We start from the raw sequence: 19,214 nt of genomic DNA on the forward strand, positions 1-19,214 counted from the left end.
GCATTTTTTTAAAAAGCAAGAATAGTTCATGTATATACAAAGTCTTGAATATAGGAAAAAAAACTTCTATATTCATAATGCAGTAATCTCAATTTCTTTTCTCATTTTTGTTTTCCTATTCTTTCCCTATAAAAAACTAGGTCAGTTCTTCTTGGGTCTAGAGGACTTGACATATCCCACATTTCACAAAGGTTGGAGAATTTGAGTGCTGCAACTACTTTTGAACCTCTCGAGCCTGTGAAAGATACAGATATTCAGGTAAGAGTAGTTGTCTTGTTGAAATGAAAATAAAGTTCTTAGCAGATAGTTGATCATCTGTTTTAATAAAAATTTACATTTGATAAGCTATCCAGAAAATCCAGTATTTTTTTTTTTTCTGTTTTCTGATTAAGTAAAACATCTGACCAAAAACTGTTCTCTTGTCTTTGGGAAAATGGTGATGGTGATGGTGGGAAATATAGCTGATCTATTTAGTTACTTTTAGGGATTTTTGCAAGACTAAATCGTGGAAAGCAAGGAATTTCCATCTTAATTTGAACATTTTCATTTCTTTATGTTTCCTTTTTAAAATTTTAATCCAAAGGACGGACATCATGGCTACAAAATTATATATCAGATTAGTCATGTTTTGTCTTTTGAAACTTAAGTGGCAAATACCTTCCTTTTCATGTTGTTGGTATTTAGTTGGCTAAAGTTAAAAAGATTTTGACTACAACTTATTGAAATCTTTTCTTTGTTGATATGTTTCTTTTTTGCCTCCTAGCTTAACAAACGTCTGTAAATATGAACATTTCAGCATAGATAGATCAGAAAAGGAGGAGAGTTGACACACTTGTGAAGTTCTGTTATATAGTTGTTGTTGTTTTTAAAGGTATATATTACATTTAACACAAATATAAAACTGCTTTGCTTGTTCCTTCCAAACTTTTTTCTCTTGTACATATTTTTAAATATTTCATTGACATTTTAGTGCTGCTGCTACTGACCAACTTCCTTCCCTACTTACTTCTCCCTAATATAAGCTTTCTCATGTAACAGATAAGTGTAGTTGATCAAAACAAATCAATTATTGAATAGGTCTGAAAATATGTGTCTCACTATATACCTGTGGTCCATCTGACAAGAGGTTGGGAAAATGCTGCATCATCATTCAGTCTTCTGAAGTCATAATTGGTCACTACATTAATCAGAAGCTTTAGGTCTTTGAATGTTATTTTTGTTTACATCATTCTAGACATTGTACAGATTATTCCCCTGGTTCTGTTCACTCCATTCTGTTCGCTTCATACAAATCTTCTGAAGTTCCTCTGAATATGATCCTTTAGTTATTTCTTGCAGTGTAATAATATTTCTTTGCTTTTTTTGCCATAATTTTGTCAAAATCCTATTAATTGATGGACAGCTACTTTGTTTCTGATTTTTTACTGCTACTTTATTGATTTCTAAAGAGTGTTTTTATTGCCTTCAGTAAAATTTAATGAAATTACTAAGTATGTCTTTTTTACTATATTAATCAGGAAAAAGATAGTAAGATTATTATTTGGAGGGGGGATTTTTAAATTTTATTTTATTATTTTTTTATTATAGCTTTTTATTTACAAAACATATGCATGGGTAATTTTTCAGCATCTTCCCTTGCAAAACCATCTGTTCCAACTTTTTCCCTCCTTCCTCCCATCCCCTTCCCTACATGGTAGGTAGTCCAATAAATGTTAAATATGTTAAAAGTATATGTTAAATATAATATATGTATACATATTTATATAGTTATCTTGCTGCACAAGAAAAATTGGATCTAGAAAGAAAGTAAAAAAAATCTGAGAGGGAAAACAAAAATGCAGGCAAACAACAACAGAAAGAGTAGAAATGCTATATTGTGGTCCACACTCATTTCCCATAGTTCTCCTTCTGGATGTAGTTGATTCTCTTCATTATTGAACAGTTGGAACTGGTTTGAATCATCTCATTGTTGAAGAGAGCCACGTCCATTAGAATTGATCAGCATATATAGTCTTCTTGTTGCCATGTAGAATGATCTCCTGGTTCTGCTTATTTCACTCAGCATCAGTTCATGTAAGTCTCTCCAGGCCACTCTGACATCATCCTGCTGGTTATTTCTTACAGAACAATAATATTCCATAACATTTATATATCACAGTTTATTCACCCATTCTCCAATTGATGGGCATCCATTCAATTTCCAGTTTCTAGCCACTGCAAAAAGGGCTGCCACAAACATTTTTGCACATGTGGGTCCCTTTCCCTTCTTTAAGATCTCTTTGGGATATAAGCTTAGTAGTAACACTGCTAGATCAAAGGGTATGCACAGTTTGATAACTTTTTGAGCATAGTTCCAAATTGCTCTCCAGAATGGTTGGATTCATTCACAGGTCCACCAACAATGTATCAGTGTCCCAGTTTTCCCACATTCCTTCCAACATTCATCATTATCTTTTCCTGTTATCTTAGCCTATCTGAGAGATATGTGGTGGAGATAGTAAGATTATTAAGAAGCATATGGCTCCTATTATTTTTAAAGACTTCAATAATATACTGTATTTGCCTTTGAATTCTTCCTTGGGTGAGATGGAGGTGATCTTTGTTCTCATTTTGGCCAATAATATACCTTCCAGATAACTTTGATATATGTCTTGAGAACTTAAAAAGAAGGATGCTATACAAATGAGTAAGAGTTTTTCCATTGTTCTGATTTTGCTAAAATTACAGTCTTTTCTCAGAACCTAAATAATTCTTATCTGGTCAACTTAGTACCCCCATTCTATTATATTAGCTTTCACTTCTAACTCAGACACTTTATATACTGATTTTGAATTTGACTGTAGAATTAACACAAAACATTTCTTTTTCTCTAAGGAAATATAATAAGAACTCATTTAAGTTTTAAGTGCCTTAGAACTTTCAGTATTCTTTCTCTTAATACTACAGTGAAATAGTTAATCTATCAGAAAGCAAGCATTTATAAGCTCCTACTGTGAGATAAACAATGGAGATACAAAGAAAAGTAAAAGACAATTCCTGTTTTCAAAGGTCTCAGAGTCTGTTAAGGAAGTCACTCTCTATATATTATCTACAAAAATGCCATGCTATGTATAAGATAAATTGGAAATAGTCGGTGGAGGGAAAAGAAATAAGGAAAAGTTTCCTATACATTTTAGCTGGGCCTTGAAGCTAGGGAAGGAAGGTTATGCAGATGAGGAGAAAGAGAATTCCAGATGTGTAGCACAGCCAGTGAAAATGTAATTGAGAAATAGAATGTCTTGTGGAGGGAACAGTAAATGGATTGAATAAATAGGTGGAAGGGAAGTAGGTTTAAGACTGGATAAGCAGTTTTACAGTCAAAAGTTCTAATAAAGACCTCATTTTCAAAATATAGAGAATTGACTCTTAATTTATAAGAAATCTAGCCATTCTCCAATTGATAAATGGTCAAAGAATATGAACAGACAGTTCTCAGATGAAGAAATTGAAACTATTTCTAGCCATATGAAAAGATGCTCCAAGTCATTATTAATCAGAAAAATGCAAATTAAGACAACTCTGAGATACCACTACACACCTGTCAGATTAGCTAGAATGACAGGGAAAAACAATGTGGAATGTTGGAGGGGATGTGGGAAAACTGGAACACTGTTACATTGTTGGTGGAATTGTGAACACATCCAGCCACTTTGGAGAGCAGTTTGGAACTATGCTCAAAAAGTTATCAAACTGTGCATATCTTTTGATCCAACAGTGTTACTACTGGGCTATAAGCTCAAAGAAATCTTAAAGAATTGAAAGGGAAGGGATCTTTATGTGCAAAAAATGTTTATGGCAGCCCTCTTTGTAGTGGCCAGAAACTGGAAACTGAGTGGATGCCCCTCAATTAGAGAATGGGAGAATAAATTGTGGTATATGAACATTATGGAATATTATTGTTCTGTAAGAAACGACCAGCAGGATGATGTCAGAAAGGCCTGGAGAGACTGACATGAACTGATGTTGAGTGAAATGAGCAGGACTATAGGAGATCATTATATACTTCAACAACAATACTATATGATGATCAATTCTGATGGACGTGGCCCTCTTCAACAATGAGATGAAACAAATCAGTTCCAACGGAACAGTAATGAATAGAACCAGCTATACCCAGTGAAAGAATTCAGGGAGATGACTACGAACCACTACATAGAATTCCCAATCCCTCTATTTTTGTCTGCCTGCATTTTTGATTTCCTTCACAGGTTAATGGTATAGTATTTCACTTCTGATTCTTCTTGTGCAGCAAAATCATATTTATTTACTTTTTCTTTCTTTTTTTTTTTTAATTGTAGCTTTTTATTTACAAGTTGTATGCATAGGTAATTTTACAGCATTGACAATTGCCAAACCTTTTGTTCTAATTTTTCCCCTCCTTCTCCCTACCCTTCCCCTAGATGGCAGGATGACTAGTAGATGTTAAATATATTAAAGTATAAATTAAATATAAAATAAGTTTACATGTCCAAACCGTTATTTTGCTGTACAAAAAGAATTGGACTCTGAAATATTGTACAATTAGCCTGTGAAGGAAATAAAAAAAAATATGCAGGCAGGTAAAAATAGGGATTGGGAATTCAATGTAGTGGTTCTTAGTCACTTCCCAGAGTTCTTTCGCTGGGTGTAGCTGGTTCAGTTCATTACTGCTCCCTTGGAACTGATTTGGTTCATCTCATTGCTGAAGATGGCCAGGTCCATCAGAATTGATCATCATATAGTATTGTTATTGAAGTATAAAATGATCTCCTGGTCCTACTCATTTCACTCAGCATGAGTTTGTGTCAGTCTCTCCAGGCCTTTCTGAAATCATCCTGTTGGTCATTTCTTACCGAACAATAATATTCCTTAATATTCATATATCACAATTTATTCACCGTTCTCTAATTGATGGGCATCTACTCAGTTTCCAGTTTCTGGACACTACAAAGAGGGCAGCCACAAACATTTTTGCACATACAGGTCCTTTTCCCTTCTTTAAGATCTCTTTGGGATATAAGCCCAGTAGTAACACTGGTGGATCAAAGGGATAACTTTTTGAGCATAGTTCCAAATTGCTCTCCAAAGTGGCTGGATGTATTCACAGTTCCACCAACAATGTTTTAATCTCTGTTTTCCCACATCCCCTCTAACATTCCGTATTATCTTTCCCTGTCATTCTAGCCAGTCTGACAGGTGTGTAGTGGTATCTCAGGGTTTTTTTGCATTTCTCCAATTAATAATACTTGGAGCATCTTTTCATATGGCTAGAAATAGTTTCAATTTCTTCGTCTGAGAATTGTCTGTTCATATCCTTTGACCATTTATCAATTGTAGAATGGCTTGGTTTCTTATAAATTAGAGTCAATTCTCTATATATTTTGGAGATGAGGTCTTTATCAGAACCTTTGACTGTAAAAATATTTTTCTAGTTTATTGTTTCCCTTCTAATCTTGCCTGCATTAGTTTTGTTTGTACAAAAACTTCAATTTGATATAATCAAAATTTTCTATTTTGTGATCAATAATGATCTCTAGTTCTTCTTTGGTCATAAATTCCTTCCTCTTCCACAGGTCTGAGAGGTAAACTATCCTGTGTTCCTCTAATTTATTTATAATCTCATTCTTTATGCCTAGGTCATGAACCCATTTTGACCTTATCTTGGTGTACAGTATTAAGTGTGGGTCAATGCCTAGTTTCTGCCATACTAATTTCCAGTTTTCCCAGCAATTTTTATCAAACAGTGAGTTCTCATCCCAAAAGCTAGGGTCTTTGGGTTTGTCAAACACTAGAGTATTAAGGTTATTGACTGTTTTGTCCTTTGAACCTAACCTATTCCAGCAAGATCATATTTAACATGTATTGGTCTACCTGCCATCTGGTGGAGGGGGGAATGAGGGGAAAAATTGGAATAAAAGGTTTTGCAACTGTCAATTCCAAAAAATTACCCATGCATATATCTTGTAAATGAAAAGCTATAATAAAAAAAAAAGTTAGCAAAAAGAAAAAAAGACTGGATAGGTAGATGGGAACCAGGTTAAGAAAGCATTCGGTACTAGTGGATTTTATATTTGATTATAGAAGTGATAAGAGTTGATTGAATACAGGGTGGTAGTAATATAATCAAATCTGTGGTTTTGGAAGTTTTGACAACTGAATGGAAGATGTATTAAAATGCCAAAAGACTAGAGATAGGAATACCAATAATAGTACAGGCATGAAGCAATAAGGACCTGTATCAAGATAGTGGTAGTGTCAGAGGAGAGAGGTAGAGTAGACTCAGTAGGCCTTGGCAACAGATTAGAATTAGGGGTATGAGGAGTTGAATATGGCGCTTAGGTTAAAAATGTGGGTGACTGGGAGATTAGCAGTATCCTTGACAATAAGGAAGTAAGAAAAACGGAATGATTTGAGAATAGTTTGGTTTTGAATAAGTTCAGTTTAAGATATCTATAGACTGTAAAATTTTAGATTTCTAATAAGAAGTTGAAAATTGAAGACTAAAGGCTAAGAGAGAAGTTAGGACTGAGTAAGTGTATCTGAAAATCATCAGCATAGAGGTGATTATTGAATCCAATGGAACTGATTAAAAAAAAAAAACAAGCAAAAATAGTATTGAGGGAGAAAAGGAGCCTATAGAAGAGCCTTGGGGAACACCCACAGTGGTCATGACCTGGATGAATGAAGCTTCAGCAAAGGATACTGAGAAGCATGTCAGAAGAATAAAACTATGAGAAAAGTGTCATAAAAACCTGGAGAAAAGGAGGGTGATTGACAATGAAGGTCGAGAAAGATGAGGATTTCAAAAAGGCCTGAGATTTGACAGATGAGATATCATTGTTAACTTTAGACATAGCAATTTCACTTGAATGATGAAGTCAGAAGTCAAACTATAGAGTTGAGAATGAGAGGAGAAAAAGTGGAGGGACCAATTGTAGATGGCTTTCTCAAGGTGATTATCCAGAAAAGGGAGAAGAATATAGGATAAAAGATAAATAGAGGAAGAGGCAGGTTGTTGGCTCAGTGGGTAGAATATTGGGCCTGAAGTCAGAAAGATTCATCTTCCTGATGATTTCAAATCTAGCCTCAGACACTTACTAGCTATGTAACTGAGCAAGTCACTTAATATTGTTTGTCTTAGTTTCCTCATTTGTAAAATGATCTGGAGAAGGAAATGGCAAACTATCCCAACATCTCTGCCAAGAACATGATTGAAAAAACCACAGAACAAAGGTAGTGGGGATATATGGATCAAATGAGGATTTTTTAAGAATGGAAAAGACACAAGCATGTTTGTAGATAATAAAAGAAGCAGCCAGTGATTTGATGAATTTATTGTGTGTGAAATGATATTTTCCAGACAATGCATTTTTGATATAAATCAAAATGAATTTATTATGTTAATTTACAGTACTCTTAAACTATAGTTTAGAAATAATGTAGAAATGCTGATGCATCCTTAAAAGGATGCTGCCAAGTACTTTGCAAACCCCAGCATTACTTATAAGCTTGAAAAGGCATTTTCCCTTATACAGATCGCCCTTTTCTATTTGTTAAACATTGAAAATTTTTTTCCTCTGCTTCTAATGGAGCTTGAAATTAATATTTTTGGGGGTTTGTTTTTCTTGTTTTCATAATCAGTGATGTTGGCGTGCTTTGGGATCACATTTTTAATAGATGCCATGGCTAGCAGAGGTAACTTTAAAAAAAAAAAATCCATTTGTACATGTATGAATGGATTTTTTAAAAAATGTTCATTGATTTTTAAAAAAATATAGCCATGAGAAATCATTGCAAAATTGTGTAACTACATGTGATAACAAAGAGCTTGTTTGAGCTACCTTTGACTGAACTGTTGTGGGAACTAAAATCTCTAATTTTACCAAAATAATTTTACTTGTATTTCTTTTATAAACAGACTTCTTGAAGATAGATTTTATGTTTTTGCTGTGTTCTGGTGCATACTATTTATTAGGTACTAGTATATTTTGAGTGTATTATTGAGTGTATTGAGTATGTGTTGAAGAAAAATAAAATGATGTGTGCTTTGTTGTTGGCATAGAAAAATCCCCAGTTAGGAAATGCCCTCTATTCTACTAATGGACAGTACTTATTTTGCAACTCAGAATTTTGTGGAGTTGCTTAGAATAAATAAAACTACCGTTCAAGGATAGTACTAACAGTTGTGGAACTCAGGGAATGTAGAAGAGAATGCTTAAGTTTAATGTTTAAAAAAAAAAAAAAAAAAAAAAAAAAAAAAAAAAAGGAACTGATTTAACCAGGCTCAGATGGGGAAGAAGTAGCCACACTAGGGGTTAGACATTAGTACAAAGGTATTTATTTAGTGCTTTTTGTGTATTGCTAGAGTAAAAATATAAAAAGAATGAAACAAATCCCTGCTTGAAAGGCACTTACATTCTAATGGAAGAAACAACTGTGAGTTTTAAAATGTACAGGATAAATGTAAAGTAAATAAATACAAATATGTACAAAAAAAAAAGTTTGAGAAGGATGGCATTAGCAATTGAAAAATGAATACTATTTAGAAGGTATAGAACTAGGTGCTGAGTGTCATGTAATAAATAAAGAGAAATACAATTAAGTTGGATTGTTTAGGGAACAATCCCTAAAGAGAGGGAAAGTAATATATAATGAAGCTGAAAAGAAACTTTCATTCACCTAAACTAAAGAATTTTTTTTTCCTAGAGGCCTTAGGAAATTGCTGGAGTTGATTAAGTAGAGGGGGATCACATCTTCAGATATGCAGTGTATAGAGTGGCTTGGAATAGAGAGAATCTTGAGATAGTGAAATCAGTCAGGAGACTGTTGTCATTAATATCTAGGAAAAAAGTGAGCAAAGCAATACTGGATAAAGTGGCAGATATTTAAGAGGAGAGAAAGGATTAAATGTGAGAGATATTGTGGAGGTAGAAACAAAAAATTTTGGCATCTGATTGGATATATGGGATGAGGAAAAATCAGGTTATGGAGATTAAGCAATCTATTACTAAATCATTTAGCTATATACCTGGTAACATATCTGATGCTATCCCTTGATTTCTGAAGTAGAATGTTATAGTGAATACGAATAAGACCATAAATTTAGGATTTAGAGAGAGAGGATCTGGGATCCAAATCCCAGATGTTCTAGTTATTACAAGGATGGTCTTGAGCAAGTTAGTTAAATTTTCTAGGCCTTTTATGAGAGTTTTGAAAAATTTTTGCATAATCTGCTTTCATCTCTGATTAGATTTCAGCCTGTTAAGGAGGTTGGGGAAGTCTAGGAGCGTGAAACATTTTTAAGCGATTAGTACAAGGGAAATCTGTCATTTATAAGAATAGATCCTCAATAATTGATTTTTACTCCACTGTACAGTAAGTATAATGAAATATTCATGATTTCCTTCCCTTTTCTGCTCATAGGCTTCTAAATGAAAAAGAACATACTCAGACCTCTTTTAGTTTGTCTTTTAAATAGTTATAAGAAGCTAAAAAGTGTTGACGCTCAAAACTAATTCAATACTGAAGTAATCTCATATACTTCTCCAGAAACACAAGTCAGTAGCTTTAAAGTAGCAAAAAGCTACAGAATACAATGAAAAAGAAAGCTTAAAATTCTGCTTTTTTAATCAGTGGTTTTCTTTGTTATTAATAATATAATTGGCATGGTTAAATTTTTTAATTAATTTTTCTTTGTTTTCTAATTTTATACCTTCAAATTAAATCAGTAATTTTTAAATAGACAAAACAAAGATGAGAAAAACGATTTACAAGTATAAAATACCATAGTGCTGTTAATTACCCTCTAATCATTTTCATATAATTTCCATTGTTTAACTGGACCTTAACTGGTATTTAGTATGGATTTTTCCAGGTCAGTAAAATAGAATATTGAATTAGGCATAAGTAGTTTAGAGAACTTATGTTATTTACTTGCTTCCTTTTGATTAAATCCTTTTGGATAAACATCCTATTTCTCCTCTTTCTTTGCAGTTCTTTGTCTGACCTACCTTTATGTCTTCATTTCTCTATCTTATTTTCTGAGTGAATAGCTATATGAATTCTTTGCTCAAAATAAGATTTATAAAATCCTTCATTTAATCTCATTTGATCTTCAAAATGACCCTCTGAGTCAAGTACTAAAGGATACCAAAGCTCACCAGTTAATGACTCTCTTGCCCCAAGACATAGATCTACTGAGTGCCGGTGGTAGAATTACAATCAATGAAACAGCAAATATTTATTGAGACTAAATATGTGCCAGGCTCTGAGCTAGATGCTGGAGACACAAGGACAAAGAATGAAACAACCTCAAAAGGAGCTTCCATGCCAGTGGGAGAGATTAGAAGTACGGATATACAACATAAAGGGAATAATTTTTTTTAACATTTATTTTTAAAACTTTGAGTTCCAAATTCTCTTCCTGCCTTCCCAACAACTTTCATTGAGAAGGCAGACAATTCAGTATAGATTATACATATGTAGTCATGTAAGCATTTCCACAATAATCATCTTGTAAAAGAAAATAGATAAAAAATAAATAACTCTTAAAAATTAAGCAGAAAAAAATTATGCTTCAATATGTAATCAGATAACATCAGTTCTTTCTTTGGGAATAGAATAGCATTTTTCATCATAAGTTCTTTAGAGTTGTCCTGGATCCATTGTATTACTAGAATAGCTAAGTCATTCACACCCTATCATCTTACAATATTACTGTTATTTTATACATAGTATCTTTGCATCAGCTCATAGAAAGCTTTCCAACTTTTTTTGAGAGCATCACTATTATAGCACAATAATAATAATCCATCACAATTACATGCCATACTTATTCCCCAATTGATGGATATCCCCTCAGTTTCCAATTTTTTTGCCCTGAGAAGAGAGCTACTATAAATATTTTTGCACATATAAGTCCTTTTCCTTTTTAAAAAAATCTTTTTTGGGATTGTTGCCTAGTAGTAGTATTGTTGGGTCAAAAGATATGCATGATTTGGGCATAGTTCATATCTTTTGATTATTTATCAATTGGGGAGTAGCTTTTTTTTTTTTTAATAAATTTGACTCAGTTCCCTTTATGTTTGAGAAATGAGGCTTTATAAGAGAAACTTGCTTCAAAATTCTTTTTTATAATTACTGTCATTAACTATTTCCCTTCTCCCCCCATTTATTCTATTTTCTATCTTCTTTCACCCTGTCCCTCCTCAAAAGTGTTTTGCTACTGAGCACTTCCTCCACCAATATGCCCTCTCTTCTGTCCTCCCACTTTGCATATTTCATTCCCTCTCCTATTTTCCTATAGGGTAAGATAGATTTCTATATCTGTATTGAGTGTGTATGTTATTTCCTCTTTCAGCCAATTCTGATGAGAGTAAGATATACTCCCTCTCCCTCTCCTCCTCCTTTTCCCCTCCACCATAAAAGCTTTTGCTTGACTTTTTAATGGCAGATAATTTATACCATTTCACTTTTCCTTTTCTCTTTATCCCAGTACATCCCTCTCTTAGCCCTTAGTTTCATTTTTTAAAGATATTATCCTTTCATATTCAACTCAACACTTTTGCCCTCTATCTATCTATATTCTTTCTAACAGCCGTAATAATCAGAAAGTACTAATTAGTTACAAATATTATCCTGCCATGTAGGAATGTAAACAGGCAAATCTTATTAAGTTTCTTATGATATCACTTTCCTGATTGCCTCCTTATGCTTCTCCTGAGTCCTATATTTGAAAATAAAGTTTCCTATTCAGCTCTGGACTTTTCATCTTGAATGCTTGAAAATCCTCTATTTCATTGAATTTCCACCTTTTCCCCTGAAGGATTATACTCAGTTTTGCTGGGTAGGTGATTCTTAATTGTAATCCTAGCTTTATTGCTCTCCAAAATAACATATTCCAAGCCCTCTGGTCCTTTAATGTAGAAAAAGCTGTTAATCTTGTGTTGTCCTGACTGTGGCTCCACTATACTTAACTTGAATTATTTCTGAATGCTTGCAATGTTTTCTTCTTGACCTGGGAGTTCTGGAATTTGGCCATAATATTCTGGGAGTTTTCATTTTGGGATCTCTTTCAGGAGGTGATCAGTGGAATCTTTTCACTGATTCTTTCTATTTAACCCTCTGATTCTAGTATATCAAGACAGTTTTCCTTGATAATTTCTTGAAAGATTATGTCTAGGCTCTTTTTTTTTTTTTTTTTTTTTTGATCATGACTTTCAGGTAGACCAGTAATTTCAAATATTTATTTCAATAAACTATTTAAATTTTAAATTATCTCTCCTAGATCTTAACTGGTCAATTGTTTTTCCAATGAGATATTTCACTTTTTTTTTTTCATTTTTTAAATTTTGCTTTTTTCTATCTTGATTTCACATAAATTCATTAGCTTCTATTTACTCAATTCAGTTTTTAAGGAATTATTTTCCTTATAGAGCTTTTGTACCTCCTTTCCTATTTGGCCATTTTTGCTTTTAAATGCTTCTCGTTGGCTTTTTGTATTTCCTTGTACCAATCTCAATTCTTGTCCTATTTTTCCTCTATATCTTACTTGATTTTGAAAATCCTTATTGAGTTCTTCCATAACCTAAATTCAGTTCTTATTTTCTTTTTGGAGGCTTTGGCCATAGGAGCTTTGACTTTGTTATCTTCTTCTGAGTGTGTTTTGATTTTCCTTGTCAGCGTAGTATCTTTCTAGTCTGCTTATTTTCCCAGCCTGTTACTTAGCTTTTAACTCTTTGTTAAAGAAGGGCTCTGTTTCCAGGATGGAGAGTGCACTGTCTCAAGCTTTTTTTTTTTTGCTTGTGTGTGTGTGTGTGTGTGTGTGTGTGTGTGTGTGTGTGTGTGCAGTTTTCAAAGATTCTTCTAGGGACCCGACCCCAAGCTCTGTAACTGTTAGGAGTGTCCCCGCCCCATTGTAGCTGTAAGATCTAGTGTGCTAAAACAACAGAGTCCTTCCTCGGCACTAATAAAGAGACTTCCTCTGAGCTGAGGCCCCAGAAGTTGCCTCTGCCACCACTGCCCATGCCCACTCTTGCTTTGCTGGTTTTTCCTCACTCTACTGACAAACCTTTCCTGCCAGCCTTCCAAGTTGTCTTTGTGTCTCAGGGCTGAAAGGTCTGGAAGCTACTAATGCTGCTGCTGATTCAGAGGCCCCTAAACCCATTCCTGCTTTGCTGGCATAGGGCCAGGTCTGGGACTAGGGCCAGGCCAGGGCAGCACTGACGCAGCCTGCACCAGGATTGTGGGCTGGATTCCTACCCTGGTGCCACAGATTTTTCATGCTTACCTTCTAAGTTGTTTTCAGCTGGAAAATATTCTATTCCATCTTTTGGGGTGTTCTGATGCTCTAACATTTATTTAAAGTCCTTATATAGAAGAATTTGAAGCAATTTGGGGAAGAGATCATCAGGTTCCTGCTTTTGCTCTGCCATTTTAGCTCAGCCTCTAGAACATTTTTTTTTAATAGATAGCTTTGATTACTTCCATCTGAAAACTATCTTGATCTTTAGTCAATTGGGGAATTTAATAAATTTGACTCAGTTCTTTTTATATTTGAGAAATAAGGCCTTTATTAGAGGAACTTGCCTCAAAAAAAAATTTTTTTTTTTTTGCAGTTTCTATTGCTGACTGTATTTCCCTCCATCCTTTTACTGCCAGCTCTTCTCCCCATGTTTATTCTATCCTTTCTCTCCTTTTACTCTGTTCCTCAAATGTGCTTTGCTTGACTACCTCTTTCCCCAATTTGCCCTCCCTTTTTGTCATACCACCACCCATTTCTTTCCCCTCCTGCTTTCCTGTGGGGTAAAATAGATTTGTATACTCAGTTATCTATGTATGTTATTCCCTCATTGAGCCACTTCTGATGAGAATAAGGTTCATTCTCCCTCATTACCTCCCTTCTTCTCTTCATTGTAAAAGTTTTTTTTTTTTTTTTGCCATTTAAAGATTTTAGATATCATCCCTTCATATTTAACTCACACCTGTCTCCTCTGTCTGTATATGCTCCTAATTATCCTAAAAATGAGAAAGTTTCTTTGAGTTATAAGTTATCATCTTTCCATGTAAAGAGTTTAACCTTATTGTCCCATTTGTTTTTCCTTTTCTGTTTACCTTTTTATGCTTTTCTTGCATCTCGTATTTGAAAGTCAAATTTTCTTTTCAGCTCTTTTCATTTAGAATATGTGAAAGTCCTCTATTTTACTGGATGTCCATTTTCCCTCCTAGAGGATTATACTCAGTTTTGCTGGGTATGCGATTCTTGGTTGTAATTTTAGCTCCTTTGCTCTCCAGAATATAGCCCTTCCAGTTCTTTAATGTAGAAGCAGGTAAGTCTTATCATTATCCTGTGTGGCTCTACAATACTTGAATTTTTTTCTTTCTGTCTGCTTGCAGGATTTTCTTCTTGATATGGGAGCTCTGGAATATGATTTAATATTCCTGGGAGTTTTTATTTTGCAATTTCTTTCAGAAGGTTATGAGTGAACTCTTTCAATTTCTGTTACACTCTCTGCTTGTAGAATATCAGGACAAAAGTTTTCCTTGATAATTTCTTGAAAAGTATTGTCTAGGCTGTTTTTGATCATGGCTCTCGGGTAGTCCAGTAATTTTGAAATTATCTCTCCTGCATGTATTTTCTGGATCAGTTGTTTGTTTGTTTGTTTTTTCCTACTGAGATAATTCACATTTTTTTCTATTCATTCTTTTTGGTTTTGTTTTATTGGTTTTTTGGTTTCTCATATAATCATTAACTTCCATTTGCCCAATTTTATTTTTTATATCAATGAATTTTTGCGTCTCTTTTTAGCCAGTTCTTTTTAACATATTTTTCTCTTTCACTTTTTGTACCTTTTTTTTTTTTTTTTAAACCATTTGGCCTAGTTTGTTTTTTAAGGTGTTATTTTCTTTAGTATTTTTTTTTTGTCTCCTTTACCAAGCTGTTGACTCCTTTTTCATTATTTTCTTTCATCATTCTCATTTCTCTTCCCAATTTTTCCTATACCTTTCTTATTTGATTTTCAAAACTTTTTTTTGAGCTTTTCTATGGCCTGCAACCAATTCCTGTTTTTCTTGGAGACTTTGGATATAGAAGCTTTGACTTTGTTATTTTCTTCTTATGTGTTTTGATTTTCCTTGTCACCATACTAACTTTCTATAATTAAAATTTTTTTCTGTTATTTGCTGCTCAGTTTTCCAGCCTCACTGAACCAAGCTTCAGAGGTTTTATATAGCTATTTTGGGAGATATTTCTAGTGACCTGTAAGTTTTCAGTTCTTCTAAGGTGATATCATATATGAAGAGGTATTAATATTCTTCTGGCCTATGCTCTGGTCTGTGAGTGACCACAAACACTCTGGAACTGTGAAGAGAGAATCCCCTCTCTATGTAGCCATAAACTCTGGTATGCTAATATTTCCCTTTTCCTTGAGACTGTCATCTGCATCTAAGTGTGGCAGTGCATCTGAGTGCATCTGAGTGAGCAACAGAGTCCTGCTTCACTGCTTCTTATCAGCTGTACAACCCCATTTGCTAATTCAGTGAATCCCAAGGCCTACTTCTCATTTACTGCCACCAGGATTGCATTCCTCTCATCCTGGTGCAACAGATCTTTCCTGATGACCTTCTAAGTTGTATTGGGCTGGAAAATTGTTTCACTCTTTTTTTAATGGGTTCTACTGTTGTAGAATTTGTTTAGAGTCATTACTTAAAGATATAGGGAATGCTCAGTCTTTACTCTGCCATCTTGGCTCTGCTTCTAAAATGACAAATTTTGGCTACTGATTGGATATATAGGATTAAGAGAAAGAATGGAGGATAATGCAGAACTTTGGACTCTGGCAGAATGGTGGTATTCTCAATAGAAAAAGGAGAATTTGTTGTTTTTTCCTTTCATTGAAATTTTTTTATTTTCAAAACATGTATAGATAATTTTCAACATTCACTCTTATAAAGACATGTATTTCAATTTTTTTTCTTTCTTTCCCCACACCTCTCCCCCAGATGGAAATTAATCCAATATATGTTAAACATGTGCAGTTCTTCATACATATTTCCACAATTATCATGCTGCACAAGAAAAATCTGATCAAAAATGAAAAACACACACACACACACACAAAACAAAGTACAAGTGAACAACAGCAATAAAAAATGAAGATACTATGCTGTGATACACATTCAGTCCCCACAGTCCTCTCTCTGGGTGCAAATGATTCTCTTCATCACAAAACCATTGGAACTGGCCTGAATCACCTCACAGTTGAAAAGAGCCACATCTGTCAGAATTGATTGTTGTATAATTTTGCTGTTGCTGTATACAATGTCCTGCTAGTTCTACTCACTTCACTTAGTATCAGTTCATGTAAGTTTCTCCAGGCCTCTCTGAAAACATCCTGCTGATTATTTCTTATAGAAGAGTAATATTCCATAACATTCACATATCATGACTTATTAAGCCATTCTCTAACTGATGTGTATCTGCTCAGTTTCCAGTTCCTTGCCACTACAAAAAGGGCTGCCACAAACATTTTTATACATGTGATCCCTTTTCCCTTTTTTATGATCTCTTTGGGATACAGCCCAGTAGAGACCCTGCTGGATCAAAGGGTATGGACAGTTTGATAGCCCTTTGGACATACTTCCAAATTGCTCTCCAAAATTGTTGGATCAGTTCATATCTCCACCAATAATGTATTAAGGTCCCAATTTTCCCATATTCCTTTCAATATTTGTCATTATCTTTTCCTGTCTTTTTAGCCAATCTGAGAGATATGTAATGATACTTCATAGTTGTCTTAATTTGCATTTCTCTGATCAATAGTGATTTAGAGCATTTTTTCTTGTGACTAAAAATGTTTTCAATTTCTTCATCAGAAAGTTGTCTATTCATATCCTTTGATCATTTATCAGTTGGAGAATGGGCTTGAATTATAAATTTGAGTCAATTTTCTATATATTTTAGAAATAAGGGCTTTATCAGAATGCTTGGATATAAAATTTTCCTCCTGTTTTTTGCTTCCCTTCTAATCTTGTCTGCATTAATTTTGTTTGTACAAAGACTTTTTAACTTAGTATAACTAAAATTATCCATTTTGCATTTCATAATGTACTCTAGTTCTTCTTTGGTCACAAATTCCTTCCTTCTCACATCTAAGAGGTAGATTGTCCTTTGTTCTCCTAATTTGTTTATTAGAAGACATGTTTTATGTCTAAATCATGAACCTATTTCGACCTTATCTTAATATGGGATATTAGGTATAGGTCATTGCCTAGTTTTTGCCATACTAATTAACGATTTTTGTCTAATAGTGAAGCTGGGGTTTTGGGGTTTATCAAACACTAGATTACTATAGTCATTGATTGTTATGTATTATGAATCTAACCTGAAATGGGAGAAATTTGCAAGGGGATGAGGAGGAGGAAGATGAATTCAGTAGTTTAGTTTGGTACACATTGAGTTTGTTGAGATGTCTCCAGAATATCCAATTTGCAGGTCTTCTTTACATTGTAATAATGGTGCCTGTATTTGGGAAAAATTTGATAGAGTTTGGGCTAATAATAACTAATGTTTACAAAATACATTAAAATTTACACATTCTTTCTTTTCACAAGTCTTATTAGGAATATAGTACAGCCCAGGACCAGATGGATTTACATGTGAATTCTACCAAACATCTAAAGAACAATACTCCAATACCATATAAACTATTGGAAAAAATAGGGAATGAAGGACTCCTACCAAATTCCTTTATGACACAGACATGGTACTGATACCTAAACCAGATAGGATGAAAATCGAGAAAGAAAATTATCCCTAATCCCTATCAATATTGATGCAAAAATCTTAAATAAAATATTAGCAAAGAGATTACAGAAAATCATCCCTAGGATAATACACCATGATCAAGTAGGATCTATATCAGGAATGTGGGCTGATTCAATATTAGGAAAACTATTAGCATAATTGACTATATCAATAACCAAATTAACAAAAAACACATGATAATCTCAATAGATGGCAGAAAAAGCATTTGATAAAATCCAAAATCCATTCCTATTAAGAACACTAGAGAGTATAGGAATAAATTGACTTTTCCTTAAAATAGTCAGCATCATTTATTTAAAACCCACCAGCAAGCATCATATGTAATGGTGATAAACTGGAACCATTCCCAGTAAGATCAGGGGTGCAACAAGGTTGCCCACTATCACCATTACTATGCAATATTATATTAGACTTGCTAACTTTGGCAATAAAAAGAAAAGGAGATGAAAGGAATTAGAGTAGGTAATGAGGAAACCAAATTATCACTCTTTGCAGATGATATGATGGTATACTTAGAGAATCCTAGAAAATGAACTAAAAAACTATTAGACATAATCCACAATGTATATGAATATTATGGAATATTATTGTTCTGTAAGAGATGACCAGCAAGATGATTTCAGAAAGGCCTGGAGAGGCTTACATGAACTGATGCTGAGTGAAATGAGCAGGACCAGGAGATTATTGTATACTTCAACAACAATACTATATGATGATCAATTCTGATGGACATGGCCTTCTTCAACAATGAGATGAACCAAACCAGTTCTAATAGAGCAGTAATGAATTGAACCAGCTACACCCAGCAAAAGAACTCTGGGAAATGAGTATGAATCATTACATAGAATTCCCAATTCCTCTATTTTTGTCTGCCTGCATTTTTGATTTCCTTCACAGGTTAATTGTACACTGTTTCAAAGTCCGATTCTTTTTGTACAGCAAAATAACTGTATGGACATGTATACATATATTGTATTTAACTTATACTTTAACATATTTAACATGTATTGGTCAACCTGCCATCTGGGGGAGGGGATGGGAGGAAGGAAGGGAAAAATTGGAACAAAAGGTTTTGCAATTGTCAGTGCTGAAAAATTACCCATGCATATATATTGTAAATAAAAAGCTATAATAAAAAAAAAGAAAGAATCCACAACTTTAGCAAAATTGCAGGATACACAATAAATCCACATGAATCACCAGCATTTTTATACATCACTAACAAAATAACAAGAGATACAAGGAGAAATTCCATTTAAAATAACTGTCAATAGTATAAAGTATTTGGGAATCTATCTGCCAAGGGAAAGTCAGGAACTATATGAGCAAAACTACAAACACTTTTCAGACAAATAAAGTCAGATCTAAGCAA

At 33.8% G+C, this 19,214-nt stretch overlaps 1 protein-coding gene across 3 annotated transcripts in view; it reads left to right on the forward strand.

Annotated features, from left to right (window-relative positions):
• Positions 1-19,214, forward strand: part of NUP93 (nucleoporin 93) — a 134,590-nt gene that overhangs the window by 24,515 nt on the left and 90,861 nt on the right. For all 3 annotated transcript variants that reach the window (XM_051979887.1, XM_051979886.1, XM_051979889.1), the window contains exon 3: positions 141-258. In XM_051979887.1, coding sequence (XP_051835847.1) covers positions 141-258 — 118 coding nt within the window. The remainder of the gene's footprint in view (positions 1-140; positions 259-19,214) is intronic.

This window comes from Antechinus flavipes, chromosome 2 (assembly GCF_016432865.1).
Source record: "Antechinus flavipes isolate AdamAnt ecotype Samford, QLD, Australia chromosome 2, AdamAnt_v2, whole genome shotgun sequence".
NCBI classification, from domain to species: Eukaryota; Metazoa; Chordata; class Mammalia; order Dasyuromorphia; family Dasyuridae; genus Antechinus; species Antechinus flavipes.